Source organism: Clavelina lepadiformis, chromosome 9, assembly GCF_947623445.1.
Source record: "Clavelina lepadiformis chromosome 9, kaClaLepa1.1, whole genome shotgun sequence".
Classification (NCBI taxonomy): domain Eukaryota; kingdom Metazoa; phylum Chordata; class Ascidiacea; order Aplousobranchia; family Clavelinidae; genus Clavelina; species Clavelina lepadiformis.
In genome coordinates, this window is record NC_135248.1 from 6,361,259 (window position 1) to 6,379,976 (window position 18,718).

The window sequence follows — 18,718 nt, forward strand, 5'->3', positions numbered from 1 at the left end:
CACCAATCCTAAAAAATTTAAGAAAATATGCACAAGAATATTACAAACAACTGAAGAAAAAATGGTTAAGGAAATGAAAAAAGCATGCTCACTAACCTTAGAAGCATTGTTATTAACAACCAAAATAGATTATAAGAAGCAAAATAATTTGATTACAGCAGCAAGAAAAACCTTCAGGTGCACATCAAATGAATGTTCAAATAAAACCACACAAAAGATACTTAATCCTTGGCTCCAAAATCTTGTTTCTTTAGTTTACCGAGCATATGACATTGATGTCCACAAATATATGCACATTTATGAGTGTGTGACAGTTCTGTTGGACTGTAAGGCAGTCAGGACAAGGCTTATTGATTATAGTCGTTATAGTTTGTGTAGTTAAGGTATAAAAGCATAGATATGTTTTGTGTTTTCATTTATTCTAACAAAGGTTTCAAATACTTTAAACCTTCTGTAGCTTATATGGGATAGTCTGTAGCTGAAAGAAAATGAAAAACTTCAAAAAATAAAGAGATGAGGTGTTTTATGGAACAAAGGAAATTAACCAAAAGTATAGAGCAAAGCAAAACGAATATGAAAGGCTATTGAACGCACTCTGCTTTCTGACTATTTAACAATGTTGAAGAAATGGCTTTAATAGAAAAATACCCTCACTTCTTTTAGTATGTTCGTGTGAGAATGTTTAAATTCATTTCTTTGAAAAAAAAACTTTGAAAAGTTTTGTTAATGAGCATAATTTTGATTCAAGACTGATAAATGGACTCAAGCAAGTTACTGGAATGATTGAACACAGTGGTAAACACACTTACTGATCTCAATTTCAATATGTTTCTCTATATCTATGAGCAATTTCTAATATGTATTGCTCTATTTGTTGATTGATGTTTAACTGTTTTTATGAAGCTATGCCTTTATTGTCCATAGAATGTGTTGGATAGTACACTTAGACAAAAGACCAATTTATTGATGTTTTCTATGGTTTTACTAACAAGGGATGATCAAAAACTGAGAGATTAGTTAGATTCACTGAAAGTCTTCTACAGATTTTTAGTTTTAAGCTGCATATAACAGTTCAAGGTACAGAAACAACCGGTGATAATTGCATAGTTTCAAATTACAAGTGAGGTAAAATTGGATAAAAGAAAATTTTGCGAAAATTGTTAGAATAGTGATCAGGTTAGTATAATCCACATCTCTAACGTAGAGTTTTTCTTATTTAAAGCAAATAGATTTTAGTTATGTAATCTATTTAAATAAAAGGTTTTGTTTTTATTAAATCTCATTTCCTTCATGTTTTGTAAAATTTTTACTTATTTCACTAGTTAATATCAGAAAATATCAAATTATAATGAAAACACTGCGAATATCTGGTTAGTCACGATAATAATATAACATGCTATGAAGCAACTACTGTCCACTGACATACTACTTAAGCTATTTTAAAACTAAACTGTGGTGTCCTTGATAATTAACCCATAAACACAAATTTTTGCATGCAAACATTAGGTCTTAATAACTAATCCCACAACTTCTATTTTTGCTCAACGTCAAAAAGTAGGCAAACTGATCCGTCAGTCACATTTAGAATGGCACCATTTTAATTTCATTTTACCCAACGTTTGCATTTTTGTCATTAGAAACTGATTGATTTGTTGTTGCAAAATAAATTTTAAATATTAAAGGACTTCATTGTTATTTCTACAGGTGATGGTTCAGGAGTTTTATTTTTTGAATTTGTAAGAGTTTTGCGTTCTTGCCAGTTAATTGCATCATGCAACAATCAATTCCTGTACTGGATTTTTGAAAATGTGGTTTCTATGGATCGTGCATCAAAGGCTACCATTACTCACTTCCTACAAGTAATTAAAACACACCAACGATTAAAAGGAAGGTACACCCTGACTTATGAACAAGTTATGTATGTTTTTGTATAATATTGTTCTTATTTCGAAGTTCTTTGTTAATCGTTTTGGTCAATATGCGATACAGTACATCAATATTGAACATTCCTGAAATGGTTTGTGTAGTGGCTTGTGACCATCAATTACGTCATCCAGATTTACTGGGAATGCTTGACTGCACAACCGTATGGTCATAATATACTAACGTTTTTTGCGGCTACACCAAGAAAAAATAAAAATATAAAACAACCATTGCTAAATTTCGGCTGTGCAAGTTCTTCCAGTCCAAGTATAAATATTGCGATACCATGCAATAGAATAATCTTGTGTGTAGAAGCAATATAATCTTGTGTCAATAATCTTGTGTATAGAAGCAATATAATAAAGTTGAATATTCACATTTAATTTTTAATCAATTGGAAGTGACTAATTGCACTCTATTGAACAATGGGCTACCCGTAGACAACAATACATAACCAAGGGGAAAGTTATTTTTAGTAGTAGACAATGTTTCGTTGCTATGTGCATATGATACTTTGTTTTACAAGAAAATCATTTTAAGACAAGCAGCACACTTACAAAATGCAACTGTTAACAAGGTACAGGGCTTGCTGTTCATAAGTCAGGGGTTGCTTTTGTGACCAAGTGCTAATGTTTAGCATATACATTTATACATACATACTTAAATCTTAAAGTGAGGGGCAAGTCCAAAAACAATTGGCTTAAAATCAAAGAGTAGTTGTCAGTAAATGTACTGGTGAAAGGAATTATACTAACATGTAGTGGTTGAGCAGTTCTGGCCATGAATAAGTGGAAAATGCATATTCATCGCTTAATTATGATGAGGATTGGGTTTTTTATTACGTCACTATAAAAGAAACCAAAGGGATGATCAAGTATGAATAGAAAGTTTGTTGTGACAGACAAGTAAAGACTACTAAATATAATTATAGTTTACTACCTCGGTTAAATGTATAAAGAAAAAATTTGCGTTATATAACCCTAAACTAGCTTAGCATACGGTTGGTGTATTTGTACTGGTTAATGTAGATGCTAACCTACTGTGCAGTACAGTCTTGGTTCTAGCCTAGTCTGGTACTGTCAACTGCGGTAAAAACACAAATGGTTTAATATACTGTCATCTGTGACATTCCTATGCTGGAAATAAACACTGCCTGCTTCCAATCCCCTAACAATGGAAACATATTCTGTACATAACGCATCAGGTAACCTACCATATCTAACAGCATCAGCCATTTTATTACATTGTGAATTCATAATGACCAAAACCAATTACTGCTCCACTACATTAGGTCTCTTCATATTTAGGTTTCATTTAAAAGTTCAAGTTAAATAGACTGATTTCATATTATATCAACTAAAACCAAATCTTGAAAAGAAAAATTTTAACTTTCTGAACTTGCTCACGAGCCCAAAACCTCTCACTTAAAAAAATTGCTAAATTTGGGAATCCCGCCAAAATTTCATCTAAAAGTAGTCAGATCTTGCACATCATGGGACATAATTGTAAAAAATGAATGATCGAAAGCTGAAATTCTAAAGCAAAATCTTTTAGTAAATGACCTTCAGTAAGAAATGTAGAGGCGTATTAGGCGAATCTATTTTGGCTTGTGTTTGTATTGGCCCATTTCTAGTAGTTTAGTGTTGAAATGGTGACCTCAATTCTGTATTCGAAAACTTTGCAACTTCCGTTTACTGCTTGTAGAAAATTCTTTCTTTGTCACAGATTTTTAGTTACTGTAATATACTTGGGTGGGTTAGAATGTCATTAACTTCACTTCTCTTTCGGCAGCGCTGATCACAACTTTCACCAAGCAAGCAGAAGCCTACCTAGACTAGAAGGACTGATAGAAGAAGAACCTCTTTCTGCCACTACTTTACCCAGCCATTCATAAATCAAACGTGGTCAATAAAAACTATACCAGAATTATAGCTCAATAAATTCTGCACATGTTGTGGACGCCCTTATTCTTTTTGTTGTGACAGATATCCATCCACTGAACTCATTCAGCTTTTGCAATGAAAAGATCTGTCCATCTATTTTTTTGTTCTATGCCATCGGTAGAAATGTTACTGAGATTTGAAAACAACTTACATATTTTTCTCATGGGCTCTAGTTGTGTTTATTGAGTTAACTAAAAATTCTCTACAAAGAAGAATCTTCTACAAACAGTAGAGCAACAGAGAAGGTAGTTACACAGTTTTCAAAAACAGAATTGAAATCACTTTCCCCTAAAATTGTATTATTGTACTATATTGTGTTGTCATGTTGAGTTTGTGGTTGAGTTGTCAAGCTTTGTAATCATTTTTTTTAACCCTGTGTTTTTGCGTTCAACATGTGCTAAATATAGATTTTTTCAGTATCATAAAAACAGCAAATTGGGCTTCAGAGCTATACACTAGTATTTGGCAAAATCGAAAATGTGGTATACTCGATATAAAATGTGCATTTTTTGAATGACAGTCCTGCTTTTATAACTAAAAACAACAGAAAAATGCTTTTAAAGTTGTCACATTACAAGAATATTAAACAAAATTTTTTTAGATTTGGTGGTACCAGAAATCTAAGTTTTTCAACATTTTCGGTTTTGGGGGAATTTCCAAATTTAGCAATTTTTAAGTGAAAACTTTGGGCTCAGGAGTGGGCTCAAAAAATTAAAATTTTCAAAAATGATTTTTCGTAAATTTACCTTTGTTTGGTACAAAATGGGATTATTCTATTTAACTTGAACTTTTTAAACATGACCTGATTATGAAGAACCCTACCACTACATATTACAAAAATTCCTTTCACCCGTATCTTTACTGACAATTACTCTAAGGCTGACATGTTTTTGGACTTGTCGCTCACTTTCAGAGTTTGTTTAATAGACAGTTTTAAATTACAGAAAGATCCAGTTTGTCTTGATGCTAAGCAGATATCACCAGCACACCGACCGAGATATTTTTGGGGTAACTTGCCTGGAATGAAGCGGTATGTTTGTTGCTTAGAAAAGTAGAAGTAGTCTGTAATAGAAAGAATGCGATTACTCAATACTTTTGCTTGTTACTTGAATCGTTATATGTGATATCATCATAGTTTCTCAGGCAAGCACTTTCATCAGTATTTGTCAAATGTTTTTGTTCTGTTACCCCTTTAGTACATTGTGAGGCTGTTCATTGACCTCATGAAAAACATGAGGGCAATGAACCCCCATGAACCACAGTTCTGATCTAATGCAATTGCGGTAACCTGTACCAAGTGAAAATAGCATTTAGGCAAAATCCAACGTTGCTGTAATGTTTTTATAAAAAGTTACACGAGTTATGTTTTAGAGCTTCTGGTAACTTGGCATTAAAGTTTTCAGGTATGATATCATGCTTCCTTTGTTGTGACCAGCAGGGTAACGATTCTTAAGTGACAGGGTAACGTTTTATGATCATGTGGACCATATGCTTGCCTGCGGGCTGACAGAAAATGAACTGGTCCACAGTTAATTTCTGACCTTATACAATGTAAGCCTACTCACCAAGGCAAAGGTGTTTATTTATGTGTAGTGTAGGTGGGGCTTTTATCAAGCATTTGAAGATTTCGAAAGGGACACACAGAAGAGATATTGAGCAGTGATTCTTTAGCAACAATGGTATTGATCTGAAGATGGGCTCAAACCCAGCCCAGCCATTTTAATTTTGACCATTTCGATGTCTGTACACTCTATAGCGTAACCCATTTCCATTATGAAAATCTGAGCCATTATTAAGCTATCCTGGGGTTACTTTTAATACAAGATTTGTTTATAACATTATTAATGTCGGAGGTATATTAAGTTAGTTAAACGCTTAAGTTGTTTTCATTACTTGCCAAAGAAAGGAAAGAAATTATGTAAGAAAAATGCAAAATATTTATTGTCTCTCACCAGTACCACACTTCTTATACTCTATATTCAGTATAAAGAAAATAGTTGAATAAATAAAGAGTGTAAAATTTTTAATTCTGTAATAAAAAATACAGTACGACTCCATATGACGTACAGAGTTAAAAATGGAAATAGCCTAGCCTTGAAATTATAAAGTGAGATGGCCTTAAAAGTAAAATGGGATTGGCTCAAGCCTATTTTTCAGTCTCAACTCCCTCTCTTCTTTTGGTGTCCCCCCGTGGTTTCTAAGGCTTTTGGACCACAAATACAAAGCCTCTTCCAGGCCTTATGAATTTTGTGGTGTCGCAGATGTTGTCTGAGCTTGAAGCCATAACTGACTTTGTTTGCCGAGAAGTCACAAGACTCGGAATCATGTTTGTCGAATTAATGCAAAGCTATCACATTACCTTTATGCATGCGATTGCGACATGAAGTTTTTAACACGCCTTTTGCCAGGGTGATTCCCTGATTTAAAAGCAACATTGGCTATCCTGGGCTCTGAGTGTACTAACAGACTTTTGTTAACCATGACATAGAAGTCCAACGCAATATCTTGGTCTTTTGAAATATTATGGTATTTAAATCCTTTGTCAAATGATGTAATTTAATTTGAGATGTTCATAGCGATATACATGTTTTGTCTGTCAGTGAATATTTCCAAACTTCATTAACATTTACTTAAGTGTTATTATCTTTCTGGCAATTTTGCGAATGTTGCACTGTTATTAAAAAACCATGTTTATGAAGATAAAATTTACTGCTGAAGTTGTTTTCCATAACAACAAATTTACAGATATACTGCCATATAAACTTTACGTAAAATACAGCAATAAGTTACTAAAGAACGCGTGAAACACCAAAAAATGCCATGAAATCTTTGTTTTATTATACAGTGAATTTACTAAAAGACCCATTACTCGAAAAATCCTGCATGGGGTTCTCTGAAATTTTGCATGTCAATTTAGTATGCTTTGAATTAATTACTATTCGATAAAATACCATCAAAAAACCATGATTCAAACTTTTTAACAGAGGCGCAAAATCAACACTAGAATTTTTGACCTAAAAACCCAATTATAGCTACTTTCATGTCACTTTTAGCCTAATTCTGCAAGCGACCTGGGACATTGAAGCACGCTAATTGCTAGGGTAATTTCCAGGCTAGAGAACAATGCCAACCATGCTGCCTTGTGATAGGTCTAAATAGTATTTTAAAGCTTTACGTAAGACGTCCAACAAAGCCATAGAGATCTAAGTATTAAGTGTTTGATGCCTCCTAAAGCTACACAGGAAAAGCTCACTGGGAAAAAGCAAGACAGATTATTGAAACTGAAATTATGTACCGGTACTGAAAGCTTACACTTGATATATCTTACTTTCTATTTAAATGATTGTTTTAATATTGATCAATTGTTTTTGGTATTGTAGCTCCAATTTGGATTATTTTGTATTGATTGAAGTGGTTTATACGTATACAGGCCTGGTACAAATGCTTTTAGTCGAAAATTACTATTCGTTAAGAAGAAAACGTTATAAGTTACTTTTACGGTGACTGAGCTTTACCACGACCGTGATATATTTGTTATTACAGTATTTAGCTAGAATTGCAAACGCCACTGCAGAACTTTTGAGGTAAAAGTTATTGATTGTTTTAGCTAATTTAATTTAATGCCTATGATATTATATATAAATTATAGCAATTCTAGCTAAATACGAGTCAAGCTGATACGAGTCAAGCTAAGTCAAATTTATTCATCTTAGACCAATGTTTGGGTTGAGAGAAGACACAGTACTCACTCTTCAAGAGTGCTTAGAGCCTGGTCGCACTGCAACTATCACAAAGTTGAGGACAATCACAACGAATCTTAATTCCATACAATCGAAGTGCATTCATGATACTCGAAGTCTAGGACTAACAGATGACGTTTTCAACACCGCCGCTCAAAGAAACCGGTTGGATTCTTTATGGATTACAGAAATAGAGAGGTTCTCATTGTTCATGTGGAAACCAAAAATGCATGTGGACTTTGCTGCTGCTCACAATTTACTAAGTTTGTTTTTAAAGGGTATTTGGATTTCCTGATCATTACACGGATGCCTGTAATATGACAAGACTCGGTCGACTTCGCTTACTTGGAAAGGCTTGGAGTGTTCCTGTGATCAAGCATTTGTTTATTCCCTTAAAGGACTATTTTTCCTCTTGCTAACACACCCTACTTCACTCGTGTTCTCTAAACTATCAATTGTTGTTCACTTTATTTCCTGTTCATTTGTAGATGGTTAAACTTTTCCCGTAGTCTGTATAGTGTATATAGACGTTTGTTAACATTTTCATTCAGCTTTCATGTGCAATGAAGTTTCATGCGAAAGGCTTAAGTGGTCGTGATACAGGGATTGTTGCGTAATCGGAATCGTCTTCAGCAAGGTTTCTACCGTTTTTTAAATTAAAACGTTTTCTACAGAGCGTATGTTTATTATTTGTTTTCCTGTCCATAGGGTTTTGAGCAGAAACTGAATCGGTTTGAGCGGTTAATTTTGAAAAACAGAACTGGAATCAAAACTCAATGCAAAACTTTTTTATGAACCCAAACCGTATCTGAACCAGTGAAAACAAAGAGACAACGTTTTTAACGCAGTAACTTACTTCATTTAAAAGTAAAGGTGCGTTTATACATGTGTGGCGATAAGTGGGGCTGTATTTGTTGAACAGCTTTTGACTTATGAGGGTATCTTCACGTAATTTACCTGTTGAATTATCTGACGCTGTTGTTGCGTGCGGTTAGAATACTCTGACCTTTTGTCGGCCGAAAAGTTTTTATATTACAACACAAATAGTTTACAAAAAAATTTTTTATTATAAGTTCTGTACAGTTTCTCAATATTACAAATACAGTAACTAAGAAGACTAGTAATACTACTGCTTATAAGATGTCTATTGAGTTACAATCACCATGGCTAGATTAGCACCCGATACGTCTGCTTTCCGCCCATTAAAATGGGTGGAAATGCGGTAATATTTTCCCATTCGAATGGCAGGAAGTATGCCTTTCTTACCCTAGAGCAGTGTTTCCCAAACTTTTTTCCGATAACGCCCCCCTGGACATGTTACTGACTATCAAACGCCCATTCAACAAAAAAGTAACAACGAATTTACTATTCATTCGGGAAGCGATTAACCATGCACCTGCACGCTTGCAAAATCAGCTCTAAAATGAGCCTGAAATGTTTTACAATTACTCGATGTACGATGGGTCAATTTTGACAACTAAAACATTTCTGACACAGCAGGACATTCCTCTTTCAAACCGTGTAATCGCTTTTCTTTTAATTACATCGATAAGCAACTAAATTGAACGCTTACAAGCCTGGCTCCTGTCATCAAAACTAGATAGCAGGGATAATTACATCATCCAGCATTCAAGTCAAACAAAGCTTTTGTTACATCATAAACATGTTGTTACATAACACTTGTAAATCTCCCCGTCTCACTATATCCAGGCTGTTTCTTTTGTTGTCCAGAAGCATTGTGACGACACTGAACGCACGCTTTACTAAGTATGAGCCGGGAAATGCAATGAAAAATTCTTTTACCCGTTTCCACACGTGAGGATATTTCACTTTAATTTCGCGTTGTAGCCAAAATGTTTGATACGAGATACGGAATTTTGGTTTGCGTTCAAAATAATTTTGCAAGAATGCCTTGCTCGGAAATATCAATGAATGGGTCGATTATCCAGTCAAGAATCTCCAATTGTATTACATCCTGAAACCGAACTTCCATATCTTCATTCAATTCCTGAATATGATTGCTGTATGTCTCAACATCAACATTAGAAAAACCTTTGTTGCTGATAGCAAGTTGTTGCAGGCTGGAAAACTGGAAGAATTGCGTCTAGCTAAATTTCGTCCATACAACGCAAACTTATATTTGAATTCACACAGCGCTGATTTTACCTTGATTAGATTTTCCTCGTTGCCCTGAAGGGATAGGTTCAATTCGTTAAATTTGGAAAATATATCTGACAATTATGCGATATCATTTTATAGCAATAATTTCTTTGGCAAGGCCAGGGTAACAGCTTTCCAAGAATTCCACAACAGTATCTATCAGTGTTTAAAATCGTACAAGGCCGTTTCCCTTGGAGAGCCATCTTACTTCCGTGTGTAGAAGTAAGCGCTCAAAGGCCTCGTCGTTCTCTTTACACAATTGCTTTAACAAGCGTGTGTTAAGTGCATGAGCTTTAATCTTATTTACTGCCTTGATGACAGTCTTCAATGAGAGGTTAAGACGACCACTGATATTCTTGGCCACCAAATGCTGCCGATGAATCACACAATGAATTGTAAGCACGTTTGGATTCCCTGCTTTTAGGAATGCCATGAAGCCACGGTAACGGCCCATCGTATAGATGGGACACCGTCAGTTGCACACGCTGTGACATTGGCAAGTGGAATTTGTTTTTTTTTTTTCGAAATATGTTTATCTTCTTGGAATACTGTCTCACCCCGGGGATCTGAATCCAGTGTTAAAGCGATTGCCAACTCTTCATGTAAAATTCATCATTCACAAAACGAACATACCCAAGTAATAGAAACTCATTTACTGGCAAAGTTGACTCATCCAGTTGTAAACTGAATTCTGTATTTCTGATGATGCTGCATAAACTATCTTCTATATCGGTAGCCATCTCCTCCACCCGTCTCTGTACAGTACTGTTACTCAGAGGAATAGATTTAATAACTGTAGAAGAGGCCTTGTGATGCAAAACGGTGTCCAAAACTTCCTTCACTGATGGCAAGATCAATTCTTCACCGATCGTATGCGGCTTGCCTTTTCTTGCAATCATCAAAGACAAATTGTAAGACGCACGTAATCCATCATTACTTGTATGGGAAAGGTTTGAATACATCGTACCAACAGTTTTGCGTGTTTTGAAATTATCCCAGAGCGTTTCAAAAAAAATGATGCACTCTTGCCTACTTTATCTGGGTGAATTTTCGTTAAATGCTAGAAAAGTCAGGACAGCTTCATCGATTCATTAGAAAACACTTTAGAGCACAGCAAACACATCGGCTGTGATTCGGAATTTGGGGCTGGAATAAATCCATACTGGGAATAACTTGAACTGTATTGCCTGCATTTTCATTTGGCTGAAATCGTTATTTAGAACTCTAATGACTGAATAACATAAATATAACTAGGTACCGGCTCACTAACTAAAATCTAAGAATATTGCTATTCACAATCACACTAACTTCCTCGTGGCTTAAATACCTTTTGGCATATGCTACATGTGAGAAAAAATGCAAGATTATTATGACACAATACTGTTGAAATTCGTCTATTAACATAAAAATAAGAATAGTGAGCCTAATAAATGTATTTCATTTTAGGATTAACCGAAAAATCTAATACTATGCAACCGAATACAGGAAAGTAAAACAAGTAAATCGAAGCATAAAACTATTACACAAACAGCACAAATGTTTACTTTGGCACTGTTCTTGTTACTGCCCACTTCATTATCAGCGCCCCCCAATCGCCCATTTAGTAGCCAGCGCCCCCTTAAGAGGCGCCAACGCCCACAAGGGGGCGCTGGCGCCCACTTTGGGAACCACTGCCCTAGAGTAAGAAATATGCATTTGGAATGGAGAGATGTTTACTTCGGCAGAAATATGGTTTGTGGGAAACCCCATTGCTGAAAGCAGGTCCATTTTAATGGGCGGAAAAATAGACGAATGGGGTTCACAAACCATACTTGTGCCGAAGTAAAATTCTCCCCATTCAAAAGGCATATGTCTTACTCTAGGGTAAGAAAAGCATACTTTCAACCATTACACTGGGAAAAAATCCCCGAACTCTGGACCATTTTAATGGGCGGAAAGTAGACGAATGGGGTGAGATGCGAGAAACGTGAAAGCGATGAGTGTTAAAATTTTCCACATGAAAAACGCAGCAAGTCGTAACAGGTGCAACGATCGAAACAATGTTTAGAAAACGTGAGATACATATAGCTAAAACTGACACATTGAGACATAGATAAATATAGTAATCAGTGTTAAAGTTAGGAAGCAGGCATTTCCAATAAAGATTTCTTATTACAATAGATTCTGGAAAACATTATAGAAACGTACTAAAAGGAATGTTCACACAAAGTTATTCAGTGCAAGATTCCAAATCTCAATCGAAAGTTGAAGTGTTTATTTAAAAAAAATTTAAACTTCAACCAATAACCAGAAAACTCTCCAGCAAGAAATTATGGCGATTGTAACAGTGAATTGTAATAAGTTATATAATTGGCATTTATTAAGCGATTGTGTGTTCTCCAGTTAGATGTAATGTAATATTTAGACAGCTGTGTTATAGTTGGTTAAACCTGTTATGCAAACATTGAATGGCTAAACCGACATACTGACCTAGAGATGAGTGTTTTCAAGTAGCGTTCCATTTTAGAGCGTATGAAGTTTGATAGTGCTTATGGTGAAAAAACTTCGGTGACGGAGAATATGTGACACATTACATAGGCTATGTTGTAGTGATGCATGATGCAAGTGTGGCGTTTGGATATAAGCAAATTAAACAAGTTCTATAATTGGCATTTGTTAAGCAATTTTTGTGTCTCCGGTTAAATTCTATACAAATTTGAATGTATTGTTCCTAGTAATCCGTATTCAATCGAAGTTCCAAATCGACATGTGACGTAGTTAAGTGTGTCAAGTGGTTTTCTGTACCCTGTGCAAAATCGATTTTAATTCTTTGTGATAAAAGCTTAGAATGTAACATGGACACGTAGATACGTGTCATTGTATGGCTAGTTTGGCACTCGCCCATTGATCAAAATATGGGAGTATAAAACCTAATGTGTGATCTAAATCTCTCTCTTCTCTTTTGTCGCTCTTAGCTATACTTCTGTTTTGCTGAATTGAAGTTATTGCTGAATTATTCGGAATTGGAATCATTACTGAATTTGAGTTATAGCTTGGTTTAAATGTGGAAAGATAGTGTAAATGTTTCTAATTTGAAACAACCTATTCGGACAATATAACATTTAAACTTTATGAAGTTGGTGTTGATTTGAAGAAACATTATAGATACAGCAAACGCAACGGAGTCAAAGACAATTGTCTATAGGAGTCTAGCAGTAAGACTAATAGTCTTGGCTTTAGGCCAACCTTAAAACCTCTCCACCTCACCATCGCCCAAACAAGCAACATGTCTGTCGCTGATTGGCTCAGATATAGCGATATAAAAACTTAGGCTTGGTTCAAACAGGAGTCTTTCCTCTTTTGCCTTTCTGGCTTATTCATTATTCAATTGAAGTGATAGCTCTATTCGGATTAGAAAATGGATATGAAATTGTTTCTGATGTCACTACGACTGTATTTTGGAAAATATAACAACTTAGACTTTAGACTTAGGCAACGGAGTCAAAGATAAAATAGTCCAGGAGTTCTAAAAGAAAGACAAAAGCTTTTGGCTTGAAGCCAACCTAAAACAATCCACATCGCCATCCCCACAAAATGATGTAATGGTATTAAAAAATACCACCCAGGCCGGTGCATATGTAAACGTATTGGTAGTAGGCCTTTAGTTATGCATATTTTTAAATGTAAAAGTCTTAAACTAAGAAATAACCACTTCTGATGAAACTTCTTGATCTAAGAAAGTGCTACTTGGGCATTGTATAGCTGATAGAATTAAAAAATACTTAGCTGGGTAAAATGTCATTCGAATCGTAAGTGAGCAAATTTTCTGAACCTAAACCGGAACGGAGTAGGTCTGAATATGGGGGTACTATGACACTTTATCGAAAGACACTTTATCGAACGACACTTTATCGAACGACAGCTGATCGAAACGACAGTTGATCGAACGACACTTTATCGAACCGACAGCTGATCGAACGACACTTTATCGAACCGACAGTTGATCAAACCGACAGTTGATCGAACGACAGCTGATCGAACGACACTTTATCGAACCGACAGTTCAAGCAAGATTTTTGCGTGTTTCTCAAACATTGAGACAATAATTAGCCATTGTGATGTGCGGTCTTTGTAATGGTGTACATTAATGAATTGTGATGTATATACCGCTGGTGCTCTCCCTAAAGCAACATCATTAAAGCGGATGATACAGCGAAAGCGCGTATGTCCAGAAGGAAACGGCTTGATGGATGAACTCCGCGTGACACCGAGGGGAGAAGCCTTCGTTGTCGAGGAAGACGATGAGAACGAATTCTATATGTTTGCGTCTCAAAAGAATCTGGATATACTGAACAACTGCGCTAATTGGTTTTGTGACGGTACATTTGATGTTGTCCCCCCTTGGATACCAGCTGTACACGATACACGCGCTGGTCGATGAAAATCGCACGGTGCCACTCGTATACACCGTTACCGAGAACTTCGCATAAAATGCTTCCAGGCACTGGCATTCGTTCCGCCTGAAGACGTTGTACAACGGTTCGAGGACTTCCTGGCCACGTTCAGTGACGACGATGAGCAGCACTTGTCTGAATTAGGGTTAGTTCGGATATCAATAATTTTTACTATCCGGATAACGGATATATCCGTATATTTGGAATTTATCTAACCCAGGGGTGGGCAAACTACGGCCCGCGGGCCGCATGCGGGTCCCATTTTATGCGGCCCGCCGGCACTTGCAGAAACTCCTACTCATCACTTATTGTTTTAATTAAACAGGTTACATGACAAAATATTATTCCCTTTACGAGTGTGTTTTTCTCTTCACTTTCAGTGCGTAAACACACACACGTCAGTCGCGCATGTATTGCAACATGCTTTCAGCAACTAGCCGTACACTTCTCACGCATTGTTTGATTCAATTGTTTGATCATAAAATACAAATACGGTAGCGGCTACCGTAGGCCTTTGTGATGAAGATTGCGTAGCTTTAAACGTAACTGAGTGTGAAATGCAAAAATTGTGTTTAATATGAATATGCGTTTATTTACACACCGGGTAAATTTTCCTACTTTGTAATGAGAGTGTGCGGCCCGCCGGCTGCAACATTTTTTCTAATGCGGCCCTCAGTACAAAAAGTTTGCCCACCCCTGATCTAACCGGTTAACCGGATAATAACTGCTAAGTGAGACAATCGATTTCACGAGGTTTGCATGAAAAATGGATTGTAAAATCATTACACAGTTTTATTGTAGATCTACGTACACGCGCAGTACGAGCGAATACGAGAAAAATCACACAAATTTAATGTTCACTGCTTCTGCAACGCCCTCCTTATAAAGCACAATGCATCAATTGTGGAATCCTGTAGACGGGACCTTATGTTTTAAACCAAGGTGGTTTCTCATTGCTCCTGTAGATCCACCTTTATAAGAAATCGTGTTTTCACAGGTTTCACATTTTGCCCTCTCACCATTTCTTGATCGTAGAAAGTAGCCCCAAACTGGATTATCACTTTTGAAACGTTTAAATGCCATCTCTTAAATTTAATCAGTTCAAACTAGGTTGTAGCCAAAGCTTTTCAACTGACACTTCACAGACTTTACCTTGCCATGAGAATGCAGTCTTCTATTAAAAGAATCATTCATTATGCTTTCTTTGTGACGTGTAAATTTCACGAGTACCGTAGTAAATTTTACGAGTACCGTAGTTGAAAGTATAAGTCTATAAGACAATAGAAGTGTGAACAAAGGTTTAATTGCGCTTAGCGGGAGTCAGCCTCTACGTAACAAAGAATGTTCAAACTTACTAAAAAGTGTAAAACGCATTAGCAACGATACTCTTTTAGCCGGTTAACCGACAGAATTATATCCGGATATCAGATAGAAAAAAAAACTGCGGTTAATCGGTTAACCGGTTAACCGTTATCCGGATAATCCAACCCTAGTCTGAATACATTGACTATTTCGAAACTACTTGGATTGGACGATTGTGTCGCAGGAATCGTCGTCAACCTTTATTTCCTATCCGGTGTTGGAATGTCTTCCACCGGTTTCAAGATGACCTTCCACGAACGAATAATAGTATTGAAGGATGGCACAATGCGTTCAGCAAGCGTGTCTCAATATCCCATCCGACGCTTCGCAGACTCGTCAAAAAAATTAAGCGGGAACAAGGTTCCAACGAAATGTTAATTGAGCAATTGAGTGCTGGAATTGATGGCCCACCTCGGAAGAAGCGCTACGACGCTGTCAACCAACGGCTGAAGAGCATAGTCGAAAATTATGACTCAACGAATATTGACATAAAAAGTTATCTTCGAGCAATTGCACACAACTTGTAATTAAATGAATACGATTGAAATGTGCACTTCGTCAGTTGTCGTGCTTTTAACAGTGCACATCGTCAGTTGTTTCGATAAATTGTGGATCTTTTAACCCTATCCTAACCAGGCTCGCGAGTTTACTAAAAAAACTAGGTGTGGCCAACCCCGCACACACATTTGCAATCGTTAATTACTAGAAAACTATGCGTCGTAGACTGATGAGATTTTTACAGGTTAGTAGAAACATCATCTGGCTTCCTGTATACATCATAATTGTAAAACTAAAGAAAGTGAATTTAGTGTAAATTAGGTATTTCTAAAAGTGACACATTTCTAGAAATTCTTCTTGTTACGCCGCGCCCCCGTTATGAGAAGAGAACGAAAGAGAATAGTTAGTCAAGTTATTGGTGCGTAAATGAGTAAACGAAAACGTTACGCTTCAATGCGGAGAGAGCAAAATTATATAAATATCACAATATCTCAAAAATTACAAAATCCAACTTTATCAAACAAACATGGACAGATAGCTGAACATTTTTTATGAAAAGTCACCAAATTTTAATTTTCTACAGCAAACAATGCAACTGTACGCCACGTTTTGCTATGACTGTGTGCGGGAGAAGCAACAGTCGATTCGATCAACTGTCGCTTTGATCAGCTGTCGGTTCGATAAAGTGTCGTTTGATCAACTGTCGGTTCGATAAAGTGTCGTTCGATAAACTGTCGTTTCGATCAGCTGTCGTTTCGATCAGCTGTCGTTTCGATCAGCTGTCGTTCGATTAAGTGTCGTCCGATAAACTGTCGTTCGATTAAGTGTCGTTCGATAAAGTGTCTTTCGATCAGGTGTCGCGTCACGGAATATGGGTTTAGCGATGGCGTGTGGCTATAAAGCATAAATCACACAGCCTAAGGCTATAATTGTTCATTTAAAACTCCTTTTGCCTATTTAAATTTTGATTCCGTTGCTTATGCTATCTTTTATTGTTTCTTAGTCAGAACGACAGTCATAAAGTCCAAACTCTTATATTCTAAAATGTAGCCGTCTTTAATTACACCAGAAAGAATGCATGACCATTTCAAAACATACTTTTCAAAGAGAGATTTTAGAAAAGCAATTAGCCCAAAGTCATTTCTATTTATCGATTTTGCCATAGCCAATCAGCTAAATCCACCAGTTCTACGTTACATATCGATGTGTCACAATATATTTCCTTTGTAGCCATTAACAATTTGCCTGCATTATTAAGTCACACATACTATGTCAAAGAGAGACGTGTACAACATATGCACTATACAACAGTTATATAGGTGTAGCGGCCTGGGTGGCGTCTTTAATACCATTTCATCATTCCTTGGAAAAGTGTTTTCTAGTTATGCCGCTTCTTAACTTTATAGGCTACTGATTAATCTTCGTGTCAACTTTAACTACACGTATCTCCCATTGCCAACACATTGTTTTCCTCGCTGCACATGTTGTGAAATTTTTCGTTTTTTTTTTTCGAACATTTTCGCTCCCATCGCTTCACGTTTTACAAGTTCGCACTTCTACCAGCGAGCAGAGGGGCAGATAAAGAAAATCACCGAAACGAGCAGATGAGCTTTCTACGCTAGTCATAGTGATTGCAACTCAATAGACATCTTATAAGCAGTGACATTACTATGTTCTTGATTATGCGTAATATTGACAAATTGTACAGCACCTACAATAAAAAACCTTTTCTTGTACACTATTATTTGTGAAGTATTAAAACTTTTCGGCTGACAAGAAGCTAGAGTATTCTAACCGCACGCAACAATGGAGTCAGATAATTCAACAGTTAAGAAATGAAGTTAACATAACATAAGTGAAGTCTCAGTATTTTGGTGACAAACCCGACGTGATTCACTCCTTGTGGCATTTACTGCCAGTTCTTCATTCTGGTGAAAACACCCGACGTGTTTCAATGTGGCCGGTACTGTTAACTCTATTATTGTAAAATAGTTGACTTAACATCAACGACTGGATTGGCTCCAGCTCAGAGTAGTTCAGTTTCCGATGGAGATGACGAAGACGACGATGATGACGACGACACAACCTCTTCTGCCACATTCAGGAGTTCCTGTACTGGTTTCAAAATCACTTCACCGAAACGTTTCTCTGATTACAAACACAAAATGTGCTGTTGTTTGCTGCTTACGTGTTTTGTTGTGTTTGCATTAACCGATCAGGTGAATCTTCATCTGGACGCACAACAGTTTCTATTACGTTGTGGCGGTCGTGATAATCAATTTAAAGAAGTTCTATCACTGGTCAACAAAATTTTTGTTGCATTTATACCAACACTTGTTCTCACCTAATTTGGGGGCGCTGAATCCGAATCTGACCTTAGTTTTTTTCTGCAAGGTCTAGATTTTTTGAAAATTGAGATTTTTTATTTTATCTTTACTAAATTCAAATTTTCTGAAAAATTACATGATTTGTCAAATGACGTTCTTGCTTATAGTCGAATAACCAACCTCAAAACAAAAATAGGTTCCCAGAAATTATTGTGTTACCACTAGCAATTGTATTTACAGACAATTAGGCACCAAATGTTTGAAAAAATGTAACAAAGAACATTTTTGCTGGTAAAATACATGTAATAAGCGAGTTTTTTTTTGAAAAATGA

The 18,718-nt window shown here is 36.3% G+C and overlaps 2 protein-coding genes across 7 annotated transcripts in view; one reads left to right on the forward strand and one right to left on the reverse strand.

Moving 5' to 3' along the window:
* LOC143470195 (DNA (cytosine-5)-methyltransferase 3A-like) overlaps positions 1–8,282 on the forward strand; it is a 70,792-nt gene extending 62,510 nt beyond the window's left edge. For 2 of the 6 annotated variants that reach the window (XM_076968153.1, XM_076968154.1), the window contains 4 exons: positions 1,705–1,859; positions 4,811–4,896; positions 7,580–7,804; positions 7,884–8,282. In XM_076968153.1, coding sequence (XP_076824268.1) covers positions 1,705–1,859; positions 4,811–4,896; positions 7,580–7,804; positions 7,884–8,025 — 608 coding nt within the window. In that variant the 3' untranslated portion in view covers positions 8,026–8,282. The other 4 variants (XM_076968159.1, XM_076968156.1, XM_076968157.1 and 1 more) reach the window with 4 other exon arrangements.
* Positions 8,283–10,344: 2,062 nt separating this feature from the next.
* Positions 10,345–10,728, reverse strand: LOC143471365 (SCAN domain-containing protein 3-like). The gene has a single exon (XM_076969826.1). It carries the CDS (start codon positions 10,726–10,728, stop codon positions 10,345–10,347), a length of 384 nt encoding a protein of 127 aa, XP_076825941.1.
* Between the last annotated feature and the right edge of the window lie 7,990 nt (positions 10,729–18,718).